The following is a 27,361-nucleotide window of genomic DNA, read 5'->3' as shown; positions in this document are numbered from 1 at the left end:
TAATTGCTCCAGGCTTGAACCCAAACCCGACGCCATGAATGGCGTCGCCATCACCAAAACCAAGGCCAAGTCTGGCCTGCAGCCACACTACCGCCATGGGTCAACGTCCCCGATGACCTGAAGATCGTCCCTGACAGATTTTTGGTCGAGATTCATTTGAATCTCATTGGATTTTTCTAAGTTCCGATTTAAATTTCTAAGGTTCTTGATTTTGAACGTCGTTATCTATTCTCCATTACCAATCATGTTTGTTGTTGAACCACGAACCCACCCCAAGTTTTCGTGACCAAAAGCATGGCCGCCTAAAGCAACGGCGCCGACTTCTTTCTTCGGCGAGCACACCCAGCAATGGCTGTGATGTTTTTTTTGGTCCACCCGAGCCTAGTTGGGCCTTGGTTTCTTCTTGGCCTAAAAGAAAAAAAATACAAAGTTTTTTGTTCTTTTGGGCTCCCATGCAGCGGCCCATTGCTTTGGCTCGGCCCGCATGACATCAGCCCGTGAGGCTATGGTGCTCCATACACCGCAAAGCACATAATCACAATCCCGTATAGATGTGGTGCTCCCCTGCACCGTGCTACACCAGATCAATGTCGTATACTGGTGCATGCATGCCTGCGAAGCACACAATCGTTGCCCTTTTTTCGGTTGTTGGATCTTGCCCAATTATGGGCCTACTTCTTGCACTGCTTAGCCCGAAGTGACCCTAGCCCAATTTTTAGGTTTGGGCTTCATGGTTCCATTTTTATTTAAGCCCTTGTAGGCATTGGTCCATTTTGGGTCACCAATTTTAATTGCCTGAAATTTTTTTAGGCATTATTGGGTATATATTTTTCTCCCAATTCTTCCCATTAGCCCGAAGACCAATAATTAATTAAATAACTATCATAGGCCCTGAAGACCTACATGCATTTATCTATTGCATATTTTTTTTCTTGTATATTTTGCATTTGTTTGTAGTTATTATGAACCTGAAGTTCATACTTCCAAACCAGAAGTTTCGGAAAAGTGCCATAGAAATTGAAGTTTCTTAATGCACAACACTCATGTTAAGACCTGAAATTCTCCATGCTTAAATCTGTTTACACCAAACCATGTCTTAGAACCTGAATGTTCTAACTTTGATGTTTATGGAAATTTTATTTCCTAAAACACCAATCACATTCTTGTTTCCGCCATTCAGCGTATTGTTGAACCGTAACAAGTTAGATTTCACTGATTTGGAAGTTCCGAACCAGAAACTACTTTATGTGGATCCAAGACGTGGTACCTCACTTGACTATGACTAGTTGCGTAATCATTGTAGCCAATTATGGTGTGGAAGAGCTGAATAAGCCTCCACCATGATCTTTATTCAAAGACTTATGCCTGAAGCATATCAAATGGAAATACCTCACTGTTGAGGACTCCATTGCTGTTTGACTCACTATGGACCGTTTCAAATCATGTAAAGAAGAATTTTTGCCTGAATCAAAATGTGATTGGAACAAATCTTTCTCGTCCTTCTATATCTAGATTACTCTTGAAGAAGTAGTATAGAGAGGGGAAATTTACCAAATTCTTGGATCTCATTACTACCACACTTGTGAAAGAAAGTTACCCCAGTAATTCGGTTGGGAGGTAGCGAACAGTATAGACCTAGTTTCAGCCTGAATCTACCGAATGGTGGTGCCCTGCTTTCGCAAAGATGCAATGAAGGTCATTCTTTGCTTCGACAAATGTGCACTGAACGTTATTGCTTTGCTTTGGCAAAGACCTATTAAACAAACACCTCCAACTTCAGCTAAAGCCTATCGAACCCAAGTTTGGGTCTCTCTCTCTCACCATCACATTTCGAGTTTTTTTTTTTACAAACATATGGTAAGAATCCGGGCCTGCTAAGAGGTGGTATCACGCCCGAAGCATGATTCTCGGCATCTAAGACCTAAAATTTCAAGAATAAAGGATAAAATTCCTGAACCTCAACCTTGCAGATCTAATTTCGTTTTGACGAAATAGATAATTGGTTATGCACTTTATATGCTTCTACCAATGTTGTTGAGGAGTACCATTCTGTAGTCAATCCGTGAGACTAATCAAGTTTGTGTATTTGATTTACTTGGTGAACAGTTTATCTTGTTCTCGGATTTAAGATTGGTGCTTGGATGACACTATTACTCATGAATAAGAGTTAATTAATGAAAATTACTACTTGTGATAAATCCAATTAACTCACACTTAGGTATGTTTTGTGGGGAAGTTAGCTATCTGGTTTTATGCTAAATTCATGGCTAATCATCCCCTGACAACCTTTTCAAGCTTATCCAACTTGAATGTGGGGCATGGCACTACTTTGTGTTGTCGAATGGTAATAATTTTACCATAATGGAAAACCTTATACTTACTTCATTCCTGAAGAACGCTCTTTTGAGCTTTAAGGATATTTGAGAGAACTATTACCATATTGAAACCAATGTAGAAAATGGAGTAAAATTCCTCTGCATTTCCAACAAATATAGCTAGAAGCGTATTCTAGAGAAAATGGAACATCTGACGAGTGTAATTCACCCATTCAGGCCCAATGTGTGGCAAACCAGAAGCTCGGGATTCCAAAGGAATTTTCATTATGGATGTATGTTTGGAATCTCTAGGATGATCCGTGATGCACTGTTTTGGGCATCCTTTTACCATAAGTAAAGACATCATACCTGGAAGTGTATCATGCATCAGCACCCTCTATCTTTTTTACAACCACCCTGTGGACCATTTAGATATTTTATGGTAGCGGTTAATGCTTTTACACGTGTGGCTGTTGTCCACAAGCTGCCTTCTCCACACTTGTGGTTCAGATTAACAAGCTTAGGACTAACCACCCTGATTATTTGATCAAATCTATTCAATTAGATAAGTTGGAAAATTGACATTGAAAAATTTTCGATGGATATTGCATGTCAGTTCAGTTTGGAAGTTGAACATCTAGTACCTCATTTTCATACCCAGAACGACCCAACAGAAACATTCATTAAACGCCTTCAAATGATTGAGTGATTGTTGCTCATACGTACCAAGTTTTCGATCTCTGATTGAGGCCATGCAATATTACAAGCAGCCATGTTGGTCCGCCTGAGGCCCGTCATGACCCAAGCTTATAAAGCACGTGTTAGTTGGTTACCAGATATGTACCCGACATAACGCATCTACGCATCTTTGGTTGTGCAGTCTATGTGCCATTTACGCCGCCCTTACGTACAAAAATGGGTCTTCAGAGAAGGATGGAAATCTATGTCACTTATGATTCTCATTCTAACATTCGTTACTTAGAACTTTTGACAGACGATCTCTTTACCACTTATTTTTGCGGATTGTCACTTTTATGAGGTAGTTTTCCCGTCGTTAAGGGAAGATAAGAACGTCAACGTTCCTAAAGAATAATCCAAATTATCATGGACGTCCCCACTATGTCTCAACTTGATCCCAATCTAAATCATTAGAGTATAATCAGACGCTTCATCTGATCTAGCAAAATTGACAAGATCACATATACCAACTGCAAAAGTGCCTATGTACAACGGACTTCCATCCTTGAAAGTAGGAATGCCACTACTGTGGTTGACCCTCGTACATTGGCGGCTAGCCAATCAATCTGTCCTATGTCAGAAACATGGCAAATCACTTGATTTGAAGGATTCGCCTCCCAGAAAATAGAGGAACATGGCACGAATGAATCCGCCCCTTGATCATTATCTCAATCATTTGCATCTCATGAGATTATATCCGGATTACTCTCGAGACTTGAAGTTCTTGGTCCAATATACTAGTTTGGATGAGATATGGAATTGGAATGAGATTATCATAGATGATGTTTCATTTATATGGTTATTACCAACATAAATGAAAAGCGATGATAACGAACTGCGTTCCATTGATTAGTGTCAATGAAGAACTAATTGGTTACTAAAAGAATCAATTCATGATGAATAAGATGAATGAAAAAGTGCGATATGACGACTTCTGGCGCAAGGCTTCTCTCATACGCTCTGTGATTGTTTGCAGCATTACTAACGTAATTGTAGTATCTCTTGGATCCTAATATGAAACCTACATGGAGTTTCCAAATAACTTACATGTACTGATTCAAATAGTTCTAGACCACAAGAACACCCTCTCGATTCTGATGAAGCCTTCACTTTGCGGATTCAGAACCATCCGGACAGATGTGGTATACCCGTCTAAGTGAATATTTGATCAGTTAATGACTATGCGTGTACAAAATTCAAAATTGCTAGAGTTGAGAAACTGATTCGCACATGAAGTCAGACTTTAGTATGAATGATCTTGGGCAAACTCGACATCACCTCGACCTGAAGTTTCGAGCTAATTTTGATGGTATTCTGGTCCACCACTAGAACTAGACCTAGAAGGTGTTATATTCGAGTATACCCTGATCGTCTGTACGTTAGATGCAAATAAGATCTTTACGGAGGATATTGAGAATAAGGTTCGATATTGGAACGTGAGGCAACCATATCTATGTACAATTGGCGTTTGTTGTACTTAGCTTAATGCACTAGATCAAACATCTTATGTGTTGATAATCTTTTGGCATAAAGCAGCAATGCACTTACACGCCACCACCAAATTTGGTGTTAAAGCGTTTTTCCATTACTACAGATTTGGGCTTATCTATTCCTATGCATCTCAGCATAGATCACACCCCCTTGATCTTCAGAATGATGTCTACCTTGTGGGATTTGCTAAATCAAACTATCTATCTGACCGCACAAAGTAAGTTCCCGAATGGTTATGTCTTTACCATTAAGGAACACCGCAATATCTTGGAGGTCCGTGATATAAACCTTTAGTTGCTAAACCTTTGAACCGTTTCAAGACTCACTGTATCTCATCACGTGAGAGATATGGTCGAGAACTCTTGTTAAGCATATTCAAACTCTTTGTGATTTTCATCTATCGTTAAGTCCCAATAACGATCCATGAAAACTACACTGTATGTATCGACCAGATCATGATACATCTAACAAGTCAACCCTAAGCATATTGTGTCTACATCAGCATGAGCATCAGAAAATTAAAGTCAAGCAGTCTGATCCCAGACAACCTTGTCAACTTCTACACGACATCACTGTCGAAGTCTACCTTCCAGACGCTTGTCCAAGGAATTGGTATGCGTAACTTTCTCACTTGCAATGCTTGCAGTTTCATTTGGAAGTTCTATCAAACTCAGGGGGAGTATTCAAAAGTATTCTCACTTGACCTTAATGTACTCTTTTTCCTTATGCTTATGAGCATTTTTTCGACACTACCTGATTAGGTTTTGACAAGGCACCCATCTTGGGTTGGTCATACTCTTGTGCACGTTCTATTTGCGTCCCAAAGACGTATGGTTTTGACTTAATGCAACTTCTCACTTTTCTCCTTTGACTATGGGCTTTTGTCGCACCTTGGGCTTTGCCATAGGAAGTTTTTGTGAGTTTTACCACCCATGCATTCTTCTGTTTGTTTTGAGACTTACATTCACTACTTATGCTGACTAGATGAGACGACTTCATCAACTACTTCTATATTTGCCTGAATATTTGATGCACCATCTACTTGAGTATTTGCACACTCAAAGGGGAGTGTTGTGACATATGTTCTAATGCATATTGTGATTGTGTAAATTGTAAGTAGAGATAGATTAAGAATCCTTTGGGATCTAGAAGATCTTTCCTAATAGACTTTGTATTACTTAGAGATCAAGTTTCTGTCTTCCTTATTACTATAAATAAAGGCTAAAGGAATGGGGAATTAACATACAATTCCTCAAGTCTATTCTCCACTCTTTTTCTCTTCATGCCACACCTCTCAATTAAATATAGGTCACAATACTTAGTACTTGATCAATTTACATATTAATGTTTAGGACACAATTAAAATAAGGTCCGCTATAGGGCTTATCTATTTGTATTTATTATAAAATTCACACGATTTTTTCCTATATACTTCGAAGCCCAAAACTAGGGCTCGGACGACCACCTCATTTCTCTCTAATATGTCTGAGGGCTCGGACACAGTTCTCTCCAAGATGTGTTTGCCACACAGACGATCAGAGTCTAGGAATATCTCGCCCCCTTAAAAGCATACCCACACATCATCCCAAACACGGAGGTCACTATTGCAATCATGCGAGCCGCCTCAAGACGCAACTAAAGACCACCAACCAGGAATTATTGTCACTAACTGTGTCAAATGATCGATCAACCACTGCTCCAGCTTAACAATATGATCGAGATTATTTTTTCTGCCATGCCTATAAATAGAGCTAGAGGCCTTCATGCTCATGACCTTCGTTAAATTCAATCTGTATGATTTATTTTAAAAATAAAAAATAAAAAAAGATCTTTAGTGTTTCTTTAGTCAACCAAAATGTTTTTCAACACAAACCCAAGTGCTTCAACGAAGCCTTCTTCTCTGAGGTGCATGTTTTGTACTAAGTCCAATCCGACACTAGTGATTTCGATGGACTCCTCTAGCATTATCTTTCCCTTCATGGCCTAAATCTCACTAGAGTTTTAATACTTTGTTTACTTTTAAAGTAAGTGCCGTATGTATTGACATGACCTACGAGCTGTCCTTCTCCTCTTTGGCCGACATGTGGCGACAAAATAACCTCCTCACAAATCCACTTGTGCCCCTTCTTGGGACGAGGCTGCTGAACGCCTTGCTAGGCCTAGGAGCCCCACATGTCAGCCATTATGTCCCTTTTGTTTTCCGTTTAGTTATCACGTGGCTCATAGTTGACATCTGAGTAGGCATGCCTCCTCTATTCCTAGGCCTCGTGCCTAAAAGTTGTCAAAGATTACCTCACCTTCCTGTGCTCGGAAAGTACTTTCCGAGGAATGCTCGGCTTGATTGCTAACGAGGGACTCGGAAGCCATAGGCTCCTCGAATCGCTCGGCCTCTCTTTTCCATGCTCTTTGGATTTTGACTTCTTTTGGGTCTGTGCTCCTTTGGGCCTTTCGGGGTCGAAAAAACTCCAGCATCTTTTATTTGTTATAGATTAATGTCATCCCGGAGCTAATTGTTCTGAAGCAGGAATCAATTATTATTAGCAACAGAGGAAGATATGGGAAATTATAAGTTTCTATATGGTCAATTTTTATGGAATTACAATCTTTAGGATTTACTTTTTAACTAGATACTGTTCCATACTAGCTCTGTCTATAATGTCCAATGTTTTGCTTAACCTAGCTATATATACTCACTTCAATTTTTGACACCTAGGAGATAGAGATGCGAAAAGGTGCGGTGCACTTACCTTTTTGTCTCTAATATGGTAAGTATTTTATACAAAAAATGGGCTAATATAGGAAGTACTAGGCGCTCATTAGTTCGAGTTATATGAGAGTTACTTTCTATAAGTAGTTCAATAATGCAATATTATGTGTAAATTTTTCTCTGACGTAATGTTATTTTATTGTGTTAATTGAAAAGTAACGTTATAGTAAACTATTTTAATATATACAAGTTGTTCTCTACATTCTATAGAATAGCTTGGGAGGTAGAAGCTGACCTATTAATCTTGCATTATTGCTGAGAGTTCTAGTAATCCTCAACTCATTTCATTCACGAATCACATCTGTAATTCGAACCTAAGTGTACCTTTTTGTTGGAGGCCTTATATATAATGAGGGGAAAAAACCTAACAAAATTATCTTAGCACGTATATTGGGTCCTTACCATCTTTACCAAGCACGCAGTAGTCGCATGTTTTTCTTGATAAACCGAATGGGGAATTGGTTAATTGGTTTCATTCATATGTAAGAAAGTGTGCTAAAGACTATTAAAATTACACTTCGTAAACTTGAGAATATAAAGCACAACATATAATATATTGTTCTACCAGACTACAACTTATTTGGATTAGGTCTTATTGTAATGAAACCTCACACTTGCTGAATTAATCAATGTTAATTATCTGTTAGACCGCTTGTCTCAAACTTTGACAATTTACTGGGGAAGGTTGCACTTAAATTTGAGCAAATCATGTGCTGTGTCATGTAAAGAAAATAAATACATTAATAAAAACTTAAGTAAAAATACAATCGTCAACGATCAAATCATATGGTTTACAAAATTTTGTTGAGAAATGCTAAGGAGACTCTCTTAACGTGGAACTCTCTATAAACTCTCTGCCACCTCACAATTTAATGTCACATCCCGGCCCGGGCCGGACCACTTCCCGGGCCCGTTCCACCACCGTAGCACGATATTGTCCGCTTTGGGCCCCAACCACGCCCTCACGATTTTGTTTTTGGGAACTCACGAGCAACTTCCCAGTGGGTCACCCATCATGGGATTGCTCTAGCCCTCTTCTCGCTTAACTTCGGAGTTCCTACGGAACCCGAAGCTAGTGAGCTCCCAAAAGGCCTCGTGCTAGGTAGGGATGGGAATATACATATAAGGATCACTCCCCTGGGAGATGTAGGATGTTACAATCCACCCCCTTAGGGGCCCGACGTCCTCGTCGGCACACCACGACCAGGGTTAGGCTCTGATACCAAATTGTCACATCCCGGCCCGGGCCGGACCACTTCCCGGGCCCGTTCCACCACCGTAGCACGATATTGTCCGCTTTGGGCCCCGACCACGCCCTCACGGTTTTGTTTTTGGGAACTCACGAGCAACTTCCCAGTGGGTCACCCATCATGGAATTGCTCTAGCCCCCTTCTCGCTTAACTTCGGAGTTCCTACGGAACCCGAAGCCAGTGAGCTCCCAAAAGGCCTCGTGCTAGGTAGGGATGAGAATATACATATAAGGATCACTCTCCTGGGAGATGTAGGATGTTACATTTAATGTTAGTCGTAACTGAGAGTCAATAGAGAGTCTCACTTTGAGAGAGTCTCCTTAGCATTTCTCTTTGATCTAAATAGTTGGTCTCTCGCTACGTAGTACTACGGTCTAGTGGTATTCTTCTTTACATATAAGTGAGAGGTCTTAGGTTCAATTCTTGCCAAATGTGAATTTGAACCACATTATTGCTAGTCCATTGTGAGGCTAAGTCCACCCCTCCCAAAATATATTTTTGAGCTAGTTCCCCGGTCTTCCCTGCCCCCCCCCCAACACAGGATTTAAGCCGGGCTTAAACTATTCTGGACAGGCCAAATTGTCATATTTCAAACTTTTTTTTAGTTTTTTTACTTATAATCTAACGGTGATTTGACGACCCAAAATTAAATCTAATGTCTAAAACAATATAAGAAAATCATTTAAATCAAATTTCACTTAAAATTTTATAAATACCTATGTATTTGTATGATTTTCATTTACTTATCGGAATTTGAATATTTTTATATTAAAATATTCATAAAAATAAATTAGGATAATCTACATAAATTTTTTTCAAAAAAAGTTACTGAAAAAAAAATGGCTAAAATCATTATTTAAAATCATAAGGGTTTGAAGAGAAAAGCAGTTTCTAGGTTATGACTTAAAACTTTATGGCTTAAATTTTTAAGCTTTATCCCCAAGGGTTAGAGATGGTCTTAGTATAGATAATATCATTTGTTAAAAAAAAAAAAATAGTTGGTCTCTCTATACATCCACAAAAAGAAAAGTATTAATACTTCATGGGAATATAGACAACCACAAAAAAAGAAAAGTATGAAATCATTATCTCTTAAAAGTTTTTTTTATAATTTTATTATTATCAAAAGGAGGAGGAAAGCATTCAAAATTATTACAATAATTTAGGAGATTTGAGAGTTTTGAACCCGGGACGGATGAATAAAAACCAAATAACCTATCCATTAGTGTAACAACCCATCCCCAATTATTATGATTTTTATAATTTTAAAAAGGTGAATTTACGAAAATGCCCTTCGAGACAAAGTGTTGACTTTTGTTGATTGGTGTGTTGTGTCACGTAAGTTTCATTTTCTTAGTGTATTCTCGTAGTACTTGTCGCTACGGAGGTGTGGGCACAAACGGATCATGATTTGGAGTTATAACGAAGGAGATATTAACGAATGAAGTCGAGGGTAAAATTGTAAATTTATTATTTTATGGAATACCCCAGATTTTTGGATTAAAATCTGGGGAGCCACGTGTGTGGCCCAGATTAAATAGAAGAAAAGTTGGGCGGTGGAGATAGGATATAAAGGAGAGAAATGAGGGAGATGGAGGCCAATTAGAAAAGGAGAGATAAGAGGATGACCAATCAGAAAAAGAGGAAAGAAGGGGAAGGGAGAAAAACGAGAAGCACGAAATCAACCCTTGACCCGTGCAACTTGCGACCAGGTCGTGGCCGGAGGGTTTCTACGATGAAATCCATTGTTTTTCTGATGATTTGAGCCAAACCACTACTCCCAAACATCATCTAGCCCATCCCTCTTCCTTTTCCACCCCAGATTTAGAAGAAAATTGTTGCAAATGGGTGGAGAACCATTGGTGAGTTCAACAGGTCCGTGCGAGAAATCCCAAAATCCTGAAGCTATTCCCATAAATTACCACCATCATTAGACTCCCCATAAGGCCCGGAACAAAGCCCAATCAATTGTAGGGGTGGCGGAGTACCGGAGATGGCGAATCAAGAAGCACCCAAACCTAGGGTTCCAACGGGTTTTCATGAAATTAAGGCTTTTGCTGGCCAAATTGGCCTTAGTCACAGGTATGAAAGTTGCTCCACTCATTGAGATCTTCATTCCTGTAAAGTTTGAGAATTTTTAGAAATAGTTAAATTTTCCGGCAAGTCAGGGCGACCAACTGCCACCTATGGCGGCGCATGAGCTGAGACGTCCCCTGACCTTCTGATGCTAAATTTGAATACCTTGATTTCATTGGTGAAGTTCGATTGACGAATTTCTGTCGTTTGAATGTAATTCCATTAAGGTCTGTCGCTTGATAGTTATAACAATTGATGATCCGACCATTGGATCGTCACCAAACTTTGATACATTATAATACGTAATATTTGAGGATATTAGAAACTTACGGATCGGGAATCCGACGTACGGATCTTCTCGAATAGGATATGTAAGTTATATGTTCTATTGATAAGAATTCTAAGACATGATTTGATAATTGTTCTAGGCACCAATCGTTTGTGATGCCTTGATGTTTGTGCTAGGGAGTTGTAGCGTGGACTCCAGGTGATTGGGCTTTTGGTTTTCTATAAATACACACGTATATATGCTTTACATTTTCCCATAAACTGTTTTGAAACGAGCGTATTCTTAAATGCCATGTCATACTTGCATTTCATTTTATTATATGCATTGGTATGTATATGCATACTATTGTATGGTGCTGCGGAGGCCAGGTAAGTTTCAGGTGAGTACTGTATAATGTTAGTTGTTGCATTAGTTATGGTTATACGTAAGGGCATGTAGAGCTCATTTTCGTGCACCCCGGTATTAGTGCTCCCGCCTGTGGCCAGGGCATAATCCTTCACTTGATGTTCACCCCTCACACCGCACGCTAACCTTGGATCCAAGTTTGGTGCTCAGCCCTGTCGTACAGACCATAATAGGTGGTTCCGACTCGTGGGTGACCCGCGATTATTTGCACAACCTTCACGTGATCGTAGCACTTGAGCGTACTTATTTACACCCAGACCTATCATATAGACCACATTAGGTGGTTTCGACTCGTGTGCAGGAATTGGTTAATGAGCTATAGGTTTAGCCGTACAGGTCACGTTAGGTGACTCTGGTTGGCATATCATTTTACATTGATTTATTTCACCTCGCTTACTTATTTTATTGCTGAGATACTTTAACATGGCATATACTCAGTTTTCACTACTCTTGAGCATGATTTCTATATACGTATGTATTATTATTTTCTGGAAAATTATACGGGTTTTACGGTGAGGGGTTATAACGTTTTCAAAAGGTTTTTATTAAAAACTTTATTTTCAGGCCCACTCACCCTTGTTTTTGCACCCCCTTCATGTTTTAACTACTGAAGGTTCGTATCGACGAGGATTCTTGGCAAATCTCAGTATAGGTGGCTACCTCTGAGAGTATGATCCTTACCCACACTACTGTACTTTACTTATGCTCTGACATTGCGTGTGAAATGGGTTCATCCCCGCTCATAGCACACTCTTGTCTTTAGGTACTTTTAGGTTTAAATTTATTCACATTTTCCACATCATTATACTTTATGGCTTCATCACCTTCCAGGTGTCTGCCAGCACAGCTCGATTCGGAGTTCTAGTGAACACTCCGGGTCGGGATGTGTCAATTAGGATATTTAACCACATGCATTATCTCTTAAAAGTTTGAATACCACCTTGTGAAAAATGGTTTATAGATTACGAAATCCTCGTGAAAGTTGGATATATGAGGGAAATTGAAAGGGAGGAGGATTCTTTCCTCTCCTAATCTCTCTCCTCTTCCCTCTCATCCTATTTAAACAAGTACGATTAAACCACGTCAACATTTTGTATTGATTTTTTTATGGAGAGAAAAACAAAAAGAAAACGGTGAAAGGAGGGGAGGGAGAGAATCCTACTCCAATTGGAAGGCAGTGCAGCCAAAAGAGGTAACAATCACTTCATGATCGAAGAAAGTTATCGATCCCTCTCTGCCTAAATTTTCTATGGCTGTTAATATCAGCGCTGGATGTGTCCCAAATTGACCATTAATCATTGCTAGATATAGCAACCACTACGAACGTATACCTGTAGCCTGTAAGCCTACCAGTGGTCCTCGAAGACTTTGGCGCCTACACATGTGAACAGCTCACATAAAGTTGAGACGTCCATATGCTCATAGTTTGGTCCTCTTTATTAATTGGCCTAAAAACTTGTTTAGGCAAAGAGATTTCTTAGCACCTACGAATATCTTCAAGTGGGCATTTACAAGTAAGTTGCTTCTCTTACAATGTCTAGTAAGAGTAGAGCTCCCACCATCACAACCAAAAATATCCTCCCTAATATAACGATAGTAGGGGACCGACCACTCCAAATACTCTCTCTCTTTTTATGGTGAACATACTATATCTCTATTATCCAAGTACTTACGAATGCATGTGTATCGATCACATGTATTTTGAGTTCACCCACATCCGATCGACAGCAAAGAGGGCAGAGTATGAGATTTCATTCTTACCTAAAGAAATCTAGTGCTTATGGATTATTGGTTTTGCACATTCGCTATTTCCATCAACAACTAAACAGAAATAAATAAAAAGTTTATTTGTTCATATTAATAAAAGATGTCTTTCTTTCCCACCAACATGTTGGGCATGCGACTTTGATTGCTTATTACTGTCACTTGCTAGTGCAATGCGTACACCACTTGTATTTGTTGCTTAAATCCCATTTGTGGGGTTAAAGCTTTGATGCACCCAACAAACACATCATTGGAAGCAACTAAAGTATCTCATCATGCGTCATGTGCGATTATTAGCAGTGCTCCCCCCTTATTATGTAACCCTACTTAGAGACCAATTAAGATGCACCAGCATCTACTTACTCTCTCAGGTGAGATTTAATTCATTTTAGTTCTTTTTATCAATTTGCACTCATGGATTATAGGTAAAAGTTAATACACTCATTTTCTTATTAAAACGAATCCAAGAAAATAGAAGTACTTGTGTGTTTAAATTTGGTAATAAATGCCCACTTCATCTATCGAAACCAAACCTACATTGACAGAGTATAAATTACTTAAAAAGTAACTAACAAGGACGCGGCACTTTTTTGGGATATCGGTCTTTCGCACTTCTTAGCATCTGCTATTTTAGCACAAATCTTTTTTGTTCTTAAAAAAGAAATAGTTCGAAAAGGTTCAATTGTCCGAAATGAATTTCTAAATCTTCAGATGAACCGTTACCATACAAATATGTAGTAACCATTACCATAAACAGACTGTATTCCATATGTCATTTTTGCAATTGTTTAACGAAATGTGTTCTCATACAATACTCTTAAGAAGAACAACGTATCTGTGTTGTGTGTGCACTTGTATACTGTTAATTACATAGAATATTTGTTACGAGTACTTGCTTTCTCTATGGCTTTTGGTTTGTACGGTTGTACTCATGTGGGTGATTATTTACATGCATGAAGGTGTTTTTATTTTTTCATACCGATGGCTTTTAGGCATAATTGTGGGAAAGAAAATGTATTATCATGTATCTACGACTTTCTTTTTTCTCATGGTCATTACGTGAAAGTTATCAATGAAATGATTTCTTCATGGTTTTTTCTTGTATCCATTTCAATGCAGTCTAATTTCATCCAATTTGTTTTTATTTCTTTTTTTGGTTTTTCATAGAAAATTATAACGGCAGAATGAAAATTTTCAGTCCAACTTAGCACTCCTAAACCCTTTTTACAATAAATTATATCTACATTAAGGGGTGGGGAAGCGAGTTAAACCTCAAATAGGTTAGCTATAAAAATTTGATTCAAATTCACTTTCAGCATAGAGTTTGGAGTGTGTTCAATGGCTATTTGTCCTGGGTGCTGCTTTCTGTCTAGGGTCACAAGATGGCTCGAGAGAAAGAGAGAAGGCGTGTCATTGTTGGAGGCTTCCAACAAACAATGTTCGTGCTTGAATGTGTGTGAAAGTTGTGCGTAAATATGACTTCTTAACCAAATTATTATGAACCAAGTGGGATGCAGGTTCATTTAGGTTTTTTTTTTTTTGGGTCTCGAGTGAACAAGGACTTAAAATTCCATGTAACTTCATGTATGCTTGCTTAAAAAAGTAAATGAAAGGAAAATAGAAACTAAAACGAAAAACAAATTGTAATCATTTCATGATGGAGTCAAGATTACAAACATTTACAACAGTGAAATCTAAGACGATGGGCCGAACTACATGACTTGAAATGTAAACTATCCAGAAATGTAAAGAAAGCAGTAAAACTCTAGTAAGATTCAAATCATGAATGACAAGATAATCCTAGAGGATCCACCGAGATAACTGCTATGGGATTAGACTTAGTACAAAACGTACGCCTATGAGAGGCAATCGGGGTGGTTAGAATTGCACACATAAACCAAATCATTACGGGGTGGCAGAGTTGTAAAATTTTTAGATCTGAGAGATCGTAGGTAGTGTTTGCTTTAAGGGAAAGCTTTGAGATTGTAGCTAAATAGCTAAGAGAGTTTTGCTGAAGAGCAATTGGGTTTGTGTTGAAGAGCAGTTGGGTTGATTGAAGAATCACTCAAGGTTTTGTTGAATCGTAGAGATTGAATATGACGAAGGTCTTGAGTTTGAAGGTCTATGGCTCTATTTATAGGCAGTGGAGAATAGGCAACCTCAGTCATATCGTTGAGATGAAGTAGGGGTAGATCGATCATTTGGTGATTATAGTGACTGTCATTGTTGGTAGGTGGCCTTTTAGGTATGTCTTGTGGTGGTTCACACAATCATAGTAGTGAGATATTAGCATGTCAGATGATGCGTACCTAGGCATTTAAGGGGAAGAGGTATTCCTGGATTTGATCATCTACGTGGCCTGAACCCTCGGACATGTTAAGATATGAAGTGAGGTGGTCGTCTGAGCTCTCAGATAGGATTTCAAATTGGACTCTAAAGTCGGTGGGCCCAAACAATTTTCTCGTATGTATTTTGCTCTTATTACTATTGTTATTAAAATATTTTTGGGGAAGACTTGTATGTGCACTGTGTGATCCATTCTTATCCCAGTTGGCCACTGCCACCACTTGGTCGCACACCAGCTATGCGTCTTGTCAAGAAGATCGAACATTGTGGTGGTGAGACAAGCGAATGAGGTTTGTCACGGCTCCGACTAGCATTGGAATTTGACTCCTTTCTGATATATTACAAACTTTATATTTTTTGGTAAACTGCAAGGTATCAAACTCCTCGACTCAATCCCTTCTTCGGGAAACTTATGTGTAGAGCTGTCTAACTGAAATGGCATAGCGTGAACATTGACTGAAAATTTAGTACACATTGATGAAGTGTGAGCTAACAGTAATTGATGAGTTGATATTATACAAAATATTTTACCTTGTTCTCAGTTATAATTCATTGGTTATTTTGTGAGAATTTTGATACTTTGTTATATATGTTTAACGAAGGACTTTCAACTTCCTCATGAGAAAAAAGTGATCAAATGGTGGAATTTTTTAGTGATTCTAATTGGAGGATGTTCGTGAGTCGCTTAGCTTGATTGTATCAAAATTTTAGATTTTTCCACGTAGCGGTTATTTTCTGGCACTAAAAATAAAGGAGCAGCACCCAGTGCTGTCAATGTAATGTTTTGGGCTTAATTGCGAATTTTGGAGCCTAAGATGGCCTATTTTGGATTCGGCCCCTTCTGGAGATGTGTTCAGATTGTTCTAATTTTTAAAACAAGTTATCATGTCACTTAGTACTACGGTCTAATGGTACTCCTTTGCACTTATAAGTGGGAGGTCTTAGATTCGATTCTCGCCAAAGGCGAATTTGAACCACGTTATTGGTAACTCATTGTGAGGCTTAGCTTACTCTCTCCCCCCACCCTTAGTGTAAATGATATTATTTGTTCAAAAGACCCAAAAAAAAAAAAGAAGAATAAGAAGAAAAGAAAAGAAAAAAAGGCTATCATGGGTTGGATTTGGAGGAGATTTAGGTCTAAAACGTGGCAGATTTCTCCACGTTTGACTAGGAGATTGTTTCCTAGTTTATCTTAATTTATTTTCTAGTTTTATTTTAAGGCCTTTTCTAGGTAGGGTGTTATTTTGTAATAGTATAAATAAGGCTATTTAGACATTAGGATTTAGAGGAGGAGACACACTACTTTGGATTGACAATTGAAGTTTATTTACAAGGTGTTTTCTTTCCATGTTCTTAATAATATTTTGTTTTATGATTGTTTATAATTAATTTATTTTGCCAGGGCGAGGTCACGAGCCTTAGCAAGAATATCTAGTTTATTTTCAATTTACTTATCATATTATGCATGCATGTTTTGAATTATTAATCTCTGTGTTTAAACTATCTAAGTGTCGTAGTCATTCGCGACCATTAAGATATTTAGAAAAGTAATTTGATGCAATTTTGATCGGAATATTCCCTGAAATTGACGCTAGCTTATGATGGTTAATAATTGTAATTTCACTTAGGATGAACACCACGTCTTAAAGGTTGCATGGTTTTTCAAAGGGTTTTAACAAAACTTAATGAGTCTTTTATGTTCATATTTGATCCGAACACTCGGATGGGTTGCATGTTAGATATACGTTCTATATTGGAGGTTCCAAGTAGGACATATATTAGGAAAACCTAACCTTAAAAATATGCATGAGTAATTCATAAGTAATTGGAAGAACTATGTAGAATTATTAAGGTGATGGCGGAACCCTAGTGTCTCTTTATTGATTTTCTTTAAATTATTTTCTAGTTGATTTCTTAATTTGTTTTTTTTATTAAATTCGTTTTTATTATTTTAACTCACAAAATCAACATTTTCCAAAACTTGATTTCAAGTAATTAATTAAGAATTAGTTTAAATACAAATTATTCATTCAATTCGATCCATGTGGAAATGACCTTGCTTGAGATGTTCATACTACAACTACCTTGTACTCTTGCAAGTATTTTAAAATGTTTTTATCCCTATTTTTGCAAGTGATAAAAATCCTCATGTTTGTTGAATGCGCATGTGCTATTGCTTTGGATGTGTCCACTCCTCGCTTCGCGATTTTTTTTTTCTTGTTCTCCTACAAACGGAAACTAATGCTGATACAATTGACTCTTCCTTTTACTCATACAGGGGGAATTTAATGAAAAATGCTCACAATGTTTGGAATCTTATTAACTCACAACACTAAAGGTCTATCCAGCAGCTCTTCAGACGCCGTGACGAAGAGTAACAAAATGGATGTCAATTGCAGATCATTCCATTACAATGATGAACTTCCTAAGGCAAAAACCCTCGTTGTAAGTAACAGTTTTTCATGTTTTTTAAGAAAGTTGAGATTTTACCACAAAATTAATTGATAATATGGGGAGTAGCCTAGTTATTTATAAGTAAATGCAATACCCATTCTTTTTCCAATATAAGATTGATACTCTCAACACACCTTCTCATGTGGGATAAATTTTTAAGCTTAGCACGTTGATAACACAAATGGGGTGACGTTGAGCATGTGTGGGCATTGGGCTTCACATGTAGGACATCATGCTCTGGTACCACAGACAAAGTTGATGTTTCACCATAAAACTAATAGGCAATATGAGAAGTAGCCCTATTACTTATAAACACATACAATGTCATTTCTTTTCTCAATGTGTTTGATATTCTCAACAATTTTTTAATATAAATGGTATTCTATACGAATTAATATACACTAAGGGGTGAGAGTAAGATTTGAATCTGGAACGCAGTGAGTTAAAGAGAAAAACCCTTACCATTGGAGTAATCCACCACTTGCAACAGGTTTTCATGTTAGATCACTTTTAAACCTGCTTCTGAAAATGGGTTTTTAAGACTCCTTGCAAAAGTTGGATACATGATCGATGGAAAGTGAATGGAATTCCGGCCAAGTTGGATACATTAGTTATAAAAATGCCCTTATTGCTGTCATATTGCAGAATTAATAGACGTCTCATATTCAATCGAAACAATTTGGACGTCATCAGAAAAGGGACCCAAATTGAACTAAGATTACAGTACATAGATAGTGATGACTAAGAGAAATGTTTATGCGTATTGATGTCACCAATCTAAGTAAGTTTTATATAACCATTCTTTATCATCCACTCAAGACTCCAGTAGTTATTGACGTTCTTAAGAGTCCAATAAGCCCACCCAAATGTTGCTCTCCCCCAAACTTCTAATTGAGCATTGGCAAATCTTTGGTAATCCGCCTTTGTTGCCTCTTTAACATTCCACTCAGCCACCCATTCACCTACAAATAATCAACAAATGGTATTTAGGTCGAGAGTAATGATTTCACACTCCCGATTTTTTTATTTAAATAAATCTGAACTTTTATGTGTCAGAAACAAAACAGGGAGTTGATCGCGTACCAACAAAAATGAGAGGGCCGTTCGATGTGGTGACATAATTCAATTGCTGGGACCGATTGGTGTAGATGAAGTCTATGTTTTGTTGGACAGTCATGTTGTCGAAGGTGCTCACAAAGAGGTTATAGTAATGGACATCGATCACAGAACGCTTGAAGTCCTTGGCAAGGGGGAAAAGCTCCCTAGGCTCCATTGGTCCTAGCCTGTTTGACAACACCACGTATGCTGTGGAGGAATGCTTTCGAACAGCAGCATAACCAGCCTTGTAGAAATTGGTCACGTTCTGTAGGGACGCTCCTGGTGACAAGGGTTCGTTGATGAGCTCAACTGCATATAGGTTTGGGCTCTTAGCATACCTACAATAGTACACCACCACCAAATTTAGGGATTTAAAATTTTAATGAATAGAACATAGAATTTTTGGGCACCTAACATACCTAAGCATGTGCCATCAAATTTGGATTTAACAATTAAGAAGAACCCTAGAATTAACAGGGTGATGTTTTGAGTAATTTCTGGCAAGATTTAAGTTGCTATACAAGTAGTTATATTTCTAGACTGTAAATTCGAGTTATACATTTAAGCAAGAATTAACTTGATTAGTGCTCACAGGACAACATATACCCCGATAAGGATCAAGATCCTCTCCTGATCTTTGTATGGGGATCTTCATGACCAAGAAGTATGGGCCATTGAATGAAAATCCAACGGCTACAAACAGGGGGTCCCTTTAAAGTTATAATAATTATAGTCGTTGGATTTTCATCCAACGGCCCACACTTCTTGGTCATGAGGATCCCCATACAAAGATCAGGAGAGGATCCTGATCCCCTCAATAATCCGGCAAGAGCAGTTTTTTCATGATACTTGGAGTACTGATTACTGATTGTATAGTAATCTGGCAAATCTATTACTGATTGTACAGAAAATGGTCATTAATTAAGGACACTACATGTAAAAAGTCATTCTCTTTTTGACGGCATGTTATTATTATATTGTACAAGCGTTATAAATCGGACCGTTATCATCATCTAACGATCATTTCTAAAAATATTTATTCGATTTGGAGAATGTTTTAGTAATCCTCATTATGTTATGAGCTATCAATTTTTTCGACACATATGGCTTGCTATACAGTTTCCATATTGAATGATTTTTTCTTTAGGGATGATCTTTAGATGAAGATAATGATAATTAACAATTTTGATTCTGACGTCATATCGTCATGTAAAGAGAAATGATTTCTTACATGTAAGGAGTCAAGTGTTACTCTTAATAATTAAGATTGTACAAATAATTTGATTCTACCGCTTAATTTTCCAATTAAAGTAGGAGTAGCTTATGATGTCTCTATTTTTGGCTTCAAGTGTATATATTTATTTACCTGGAGGTTAAGAAATCAATGACATGAACAGTCTGTTGTATGTTCTCATCTGTTTGTCCCCATTCCTGAGAACCATCTCTGGAAGCACTGTGTTCATAACCATTTTGAGAGCCTGGTGCTGCATGGAGATCAATTATTACCTTTAATCCATATTTCCTGCCAAAATACAAACATGTTTGTATTATAAAAAAATTTCTTAAAAACAAAACCAATAAAGTCAGCTATAGTTTTGGTTTATGATTTTTCTCAAACTTTGGAAGTGGTTCATCATAGTGGTACTGGTCCAAAAAAATGTTATATATCCACATGTTTTAAGTTGGATTTTGGGTTGGACTAAAAACTCAACCACTTCTTAGTTTTTGTTTTATTGCAATTGCCCTCGACTTAAGGCCTGGGACCACACATTTATTTTTAACTCGTTTCTAAAAGTGAAAGTAGTGGAGGCAAATGTGTTAACGTATAAGACGCAGACTAATAAAAGTGAATACATACTGTGCCCACAGGAAGGCTTTGTCTAGTGCATGTAATGAACCTCCAACATAAGGGTGTGGAGGAGTGGGATCACTTGCAATCCACCAACCAACTGGTATTCTCACAGCGTTTAACCCATTTGTTGATATGAAGTGGAAGTCATCCTCAACTATGAATGTATTCCAATGTTCCTGATGAATGCCACATTTCAAGCAATGAATCTTGTCAGATATATGTGAATTATATCCATTAAACATGCACCACTAGTGAGGTAACATGTTTCTTGCCAAATTGTCTTTCCGTTGCCAAACTGTAAATCTTGATCACTGATTATGTTAATTCTTGAAAATGTGACCGAGATTTACAGTTTGACAAAATAAACAGGTCTGGCAACAAAGGTCTTGCTAAAGTTTTGTGCTGTTAAAATCTCTTACCCGCATAACTTGTGGAGCCATTTTTGGACCATAACCATTGGTTACTTGAAACTCTCCTTCCAATTTTCCAGAAAATGTTATCACAAAAACAGATGGATCATTGTTTCCCCATTCAGTACTCCTCGCATAATCAGCTGTCACCAGCACCTCTGATCTTGCCTGCAGCACACATACAGATTAACAATCAAACCATCATAATTTATCTCAACAATTAAGACAAGAATAGGAACATTAATCATCACCTGCAAGAAGAATCCATTCGGTGCTTTGATTCGAACCCGGCGCAAATCATCAGGTTTTCTTATGATTTCAAACGTCTCCGAACTACCCGGTATTTTCAAAACAGCTACCACCTGAGTTCCATTGCCATTGACATCAAGCCCCACAAAATCTTTGTTGAAGACCCTGAAATTAAACGTGGTTTCGTTGATCCTCCACAACTGCAACAAATTAAGAAGCACCATGTAAATGTTAATGAAAACAATTTACATTATTATATATCGAAAAATGCAAATCAAATTTACTTTAAATGTTTCCCAGTCTGAAGCTGACGTTCTGTTTGCAACTATGATGCTTCCTCCCCCCAACTCAGCCGCAAGATATTTCCCAGTTGTGACAGATTTAAACTGAAGTCCAGTTCCATCCTACAACAATTAAAATGAAAAATATGTAACTAAAGTTGAAAAGCTAAGATATATCATATGAAAGATAAGAATTAAATTACCAACATATCAATGAAGTAAATTAATTTACCAAGAAATCCTTGTTGGGAATGCCATCGAAAAGAGAAGGTTTAATCCAGCCTTCTGTAACCAGCCACCCTCCAAGATTAACTGCTTTCACTCGACCGGAATTCTGAGGCATTGTGCCAGAAGAAATGGACAGCATACAAAAAAGGAGCACTATGCTTAGGAGCCATGCCCTGGAGTTGAAAGCCATTCGTTTATGCTTTGCTTTGTATTGTTGTTGCATCCATGCTGTCCGTATATAAAGAAAAGATTGGGGAGTCGGGATATGCAGAGGGAGCCGATGCCAAGAAACTTTGACCAGTGTGTTGGAGTTAGAAAATTCTTTTTTTATATGATTGTTACAACTCAAGAATCTTAGGAAGTATTTGATACATTTAATCTTGTAAAAGGTGCTATATTTTATGTATTCCAATGCCGCATTTTTTGGATTTTCAACGGTATTGCAGAATTCAACGATGTGCATTATATTTTACACAGTTATCAAACTAGACTTTATCCAACTTTTCACAATTTACAAAGTCTTCTGTATCGGTGCCTAAACACATATTTCTAGAAAGTCAGCGCCGGAGTTTCCTATAATTTCAGCTCGTATACAAGTTGTATGTAGGATTGGTGCTTCTATTAGATGCATTTACTGTAAACTTCTTCTAGTATAGAGGAGTTTACAGTTAAAGTTTCGAACATTTTAAATTTAATTCTCATAGAACTATCATTAAAGATTGAAATCTAACACTTCAAGTACCTATGTGACCTTAAAAAACTTTTCAACAATTTGTACCAATTCCTACATTGTTATGTCATATATTTAATCGTTCGAAAACAATAGCATTACTTTTTACTGGAATACAAATAGTATTCTACACTAATTTTACCTATTCTAAATTAAGAGTAGGAAAGAGAGTTTGAACCTGAGACGAAATGACAATCCATCATATGTGCTTTTATTGAATAATTTATTGAACACATCCTTCCTATTGGAAACGCCCCCTACTTACCTTAAGTTAATGAATTACCTTAAAACACTCATCTAACCTACCCAAACTACCTCACATTCAGATCTTCTACAACAAAAACACAAATTTGTCAATTTTTTAAATATTAAAAAAAACACACACACACGAACTCATCTTAACTAAGAACAATTTTGGTTGATACCGGCTAAATAGAGGGTGAGAGTAGGTTCGAAAGCATGAAGGAAAATAATTTATGGGAGTAAAGTTATCTCACGTTGGAGATACGGGTGGTGTATTTTACAAAACCGAATAATTTTAAGAAAGTTTTATGTTAAGCGCAAATTTTCTCATTAAAGAAGTGTCCAAGATGCAACTTAGTATTACGGTCGAGTGTTATTCCTCTTCACTTGTAAGTGAGTGGACTTAGATTCGATTATCGTCATAAAAAAATTTTGAACCACATTATTGATAACTCATTGTAAAACTAAACTCACCTTCTCCTCCTTAATAAAGATAATATCATTTGTTCAAACAAAATAAAAAATAAAAAAAAGGAGCCCAAGATATAATAACTAACAATGTAAACATGTCAAACAAATGTGAGCGGTCGAGGAGGTTTATCGTAGAGAAGATGGAGAGGAGAAAGTGGTGAGAATTGTTAAACTTTTTAAATAAATGAATTTTGTAGTTTGACGTAAATATCCATGATAATCAAGGATACATAGGTACCATCCTATTGAACAAATCATGTTCAAATAAGGTCTTAGGATGATCTTCTCTGTAACTTTATTAGCTTCAAGTTATTAAGGGCAAAATTTAACAAACAAAAACCTGTGTGAGATTTAAAAAAAAAATAAAAAAATAAAAAATGACAAAGGCTTTCTCTTGAATCTTGATTCATATTTCACAGTATATAGATACATATATTGGAAGTCGCTTTCTTCCTTAATTCAAGGGAATGTTATTTATTTTTCCTAAGACAGACAACTTCCGTAATACAAGGGTGCTTTCTTCCTTAATTCAAGGGTGTCAACTCCCTTAATCAACTCCCTTAATTCAAGGGGCTGTTATTTTATTTTTTCCTAAGCCACCTGTTGTGGCGTAAAGCAAGAGGAGCAAGAGGTTAATCCTCTTATATATTGCTATACAATTGTAAAAGAATATATGAGTGAAATACAATTCAATCCTTGAAAATCAAAATGGTATCAGAGTAGGAAAATTAACCTGCGTCTGCTACATGATAACAAACCTAATATATGTGATACAGAGAAAACAATGGAAAGGAAAAGTATCGAAGAGAGAGAACAAACTTAGAGAGAGAAAGAGGAGGGAAATTTTCTGTTTTTCATTACTTTCCAACTGTAACCCACATGACTTATAAATACATCACACATATAACTAACTCTAAAGTCCTCCAATACAATTGTTACACGTGTATATACTCTAACATTCCCCCTCAAGCTTATGCGAGGAACAACCAAGCATAAGATTGTTACAATGAGTACTAAACAAAGGCAAACACAACCCCTTGGTGAAGATATCAGCATGCTGTTCAGCTGAAGAAACAAACTGAAGCAAAATGGATCCTTGCTGAACACGTTCACGCACGAAATGACAGTCGATCTCTATATGTTTAGCTTTGGAATGTAGTACTGGATTTGTGGCCAAGGCCATGGCAGATATGTTGTCACAATGAAGAAGAGGAATGTCAGTACAAGGAAGGTGTAAATCCTTAAGCAACTGTTGTAACCAAACCACCTCTGCAGTTGTGGTAGCCATAGCTCGGTATTCAGCTTCTGTGGAAGATCTACTAACAGTATGTTGTTTCTTAGAACTCCAGGATATAGGATTACACCCCATAAACACTACGAAACCTGTGGTCGATCGCCTGTCATTAGGATCCCCAGCCCAATCAGCATCAGTGTAGGCTTTAATATCCAAAGTACCAGATTTAAAACATAAACCGAGAGTCATGGAACTTCTGAGATATCTCAAAATACGTTTGACAGCAATAAAATGGCTTTCTAGAGGGGAGTGCATGAACTGGCAGACCTGATTTACGGAATAAGCAATATCCGGTCGTGTAAATGTCAAATACTGAAGAGCCCCAACAATACTCCTATAAAGACCTGGATCGTGAAACACAGGACTACCATGTTTGAGTAATTTCTGATTGGGATGGCAAGGTGTAGTGCAAGGTTTGCTATCCATCATGTTGGTCTTACTGAGTAAATCAGAAATATACTTGGACTGATGCACAAGTAAGCCTTGAGGCTGATAGTCGATTTAAAAACCAAGGAAATAATGAAGTAGTCCCAAATCCTTCATTTCAAACTCATTTGTTAACTGATTAATCACATATTGAACCTGAATGTCACTATCACCACTGAGTATTATATCATCAACGTACAGTAATAACACAACAACAGATTGCCCATCATGCTTCACATATAGAGAAGGATCAGCATAGGAGGGTTTGAAACCCAAGGTAAGAAGGAACCTGGTAAAACGATCATTCCAAGCTCGAGGGGCCTGTTTGAGGCCATAGAGAGATCGTTCCAGTTTGCACACAAACTCAGGGTGATCAGGATCAATGAAGCCTTGGGGCTGACACATATACACCTCCTCATTAAGAAAACCATGCAGAAAGGCATTTTTGACATCAAGCTGTTTTAATTTCCACCATTTTGTGGCAGCTAAAGATAACATGAGTCTCACTGTGGTGGGCTTGACCACAGGACTAAAGGTTTCGTAGTAATCAAGACCTGCTGCTTGTGAAAAACCTTTGGCCACCAACCTGGCCTTGTATCGAGCAACTGTGCCATCAGGATTATGTTTGACCTTATAGATCCATTTACAACCAACCAAATTTTTATTAGGGGGAAGGGGAACCAACCGCCATGTTTTCTGCTTGACTAAAGCTGCCATTTCCTCTTCCATAGCATTCTGCCACTCAACAGACTTGGCAGCAACCGTGTAAGATTGGGGTTCTTTGATCAGAGAAGACTGAACCTGAGCAAGAAGCACCTTTTTCTTGAAAATACCAGACTTGGATCTGGTTTGCATTAGGTGTGTATTAATCTGAGAAGCAGAAACATGTTGCAGGTCCGGGACTTGGGAAACTGTGACATCAGGATGAACTTCAGATTGTGCGACTGACTGTGGAGTCGTGTCCACAGAGGTAGACCGTTGTGGAGGGACAAGATCACCATTTGTTGAAGAAGAGGACTGAGTAACTGTATTTTGTCCAGTGAAATTGGGAATAGAAGGCGAAACCGGAATATGAGAAAAAAAATTGGGAAAAATGGAGGGATGATGAAAAAGGTTGGGGTGAGGAACCTGATACGGTGACACTGATGATGATGATGTTGAATGTGACATAGGTTTGCTAGGTAACGGAATTAATACACTAGGAAAAGTGTCCTCATCAAAGACAACATGCCTAGACACAATAAGCTTGTGATCTCTGATATTATAACAAATATACCCTTTATAGTGAGCTGCATAACCAAGGAATATACACTGTGTGGTTTTTGGATCCAGCTTATTGTGTCTATAGGGTTTCAAAGTAGGATAACTAGCACACCCAAATACTTTTAAATGATCAAGTCGAGGAGGAGAATGATATAACACTTCAAAAGGGGACTGCATTTGTAAAACAGAAGTAGGCATTCGATTGATAAGATAAATGGTTGTGGCACAAGCATGAAACCAAAATTGGGAAGGAAGGGATGCTTGTTGAAGTAAGGTGAGTGCAGTCTCCACTATATGTCTATGTTTCCTCTCAACCAACCCATTTTGTGCAGGAGTATAAGGACAAGACATTTGATGCAAAATACCCTTGGTTTTGAGAAATTGTTGAAAAACAGACCCAATAAACTCTCCACCCCCATCACTTTGCAGCACTTTGATATGAACAGAAAAGAAATTTTGAATAAAGGCATGAAACTGAATAAAGATGTCACAAACTGCAGCTTTATTCATCATGGGAAAAATCCATGTATACCGTGTACATTCATCTATAAAAGACACATAGTATCGATGACCTTCTATAGACATGACAGGGGCAGGTCCCCCCACATCAGTGTGAATGACTTCAAAGGGTACAGTAGATTTGGCTGCTAGTGAAGGAAATGGCAAGTTGGTAAACTTGCCTTGCAAGCAAGGGATACATGTTTGGGGTATGGAATTACAAGGAAAAGAAATAGCTGACTTACGAAGAGCTAATTGAACTACAGAGTTGGTTGGATGCCCCAATCGGCAATGCCACAGAGAAGCATTCACTTTCTGTCCAAGATAAGCTGCAGGCTTTAAGTGTGGTTGTTTGAACAAAGGAAGGGGGTAAACAGCATTGTTACTCAGTCCTTGGTAGAGTACCTTGTTGGTGACCTTGTC

The 27,361-nt window shown here is 37.8% G+C and overlaps 1 protein-coding gene across 1 annotated transcript; it reads right to left on the bottom strand.

The window, feature by feature from the left end:
- Nucleotides 1-18,534: 18,534 nt before the first annotated feature.
- LOC137718678 (putative glucan 1,3-beta-glucosidase A) lies at nt 18,535-22,428 on the bottom strand. Its single transcript, XM_068458227.2, has 8 exons — nt 22,018-22,428; nt 21,789-21,908; nt 21,507-21,704; nt 21,265-21,423; nt 20,852-21,021; nt 20,360-20,515; nt 18,979-19,331; nt 18,535-18,857 (listed from the first exon to the last, which is right to left on the bottom strand). The coding sequence occupies exons 1-8, from the start codon at nt 22,234-22,236 to the stop codon at nt 18,673-18,675; spliced, it is 1,560 nt and encodes a 519-aa protein (XP_068314328.2). The 5' UTR covers nt 22,237-22,428; the 3' UTR covers nt 18,535-18,672.
- Between the last annotated feature and the right edge of the window lie 4,933 nt (nt 22,429-27,361).

This window comes from Pyrus communis, chromosome 8, assembly GCF_041283825.1.
Source record: "Pyrus communis isolate YQ-2024b chromosome 8, ASM4128382v1, whole genome shotgun sequence".
Classification (NCBI taxonomy): domain Eukaryota; kingdom Viridiplantae; phylum Streptophyta; class Magnoliopsida; order Rosales; family Rosaceae; genus Pyrus; species Pyrus communis.
The sequence above is the reverse complement of the archived record's forward strand: the minus strand, read 5'-3'. Positions and strand labels throughout refer to the sequence as shown.

Bases quoted from the DNA above. Each gene is read 5' to 3' on its own strand.
- LOC137718678 (XM_068458227.2), bottom strand. From the start codon at position 22,236: ATGCAACAACAATACAAAGCAAAGCATAAACGAATGGCTTTCAACTCC. The intron at 21,909-22,017 runs GTAAATTAATTT...TAATTGTTGTAG, and splicing joins TTCCCAACAAGGATTTCTTG to GATGGAACTGGACTTCAGTT. The intron at 21,424-21,506 runs GTGATGATTAAT...TGTGTGCTGCAG, and splicing joins CGAATGGATTCTTCTTGCAG to GCAAGATCAGAGGTGCTGGT.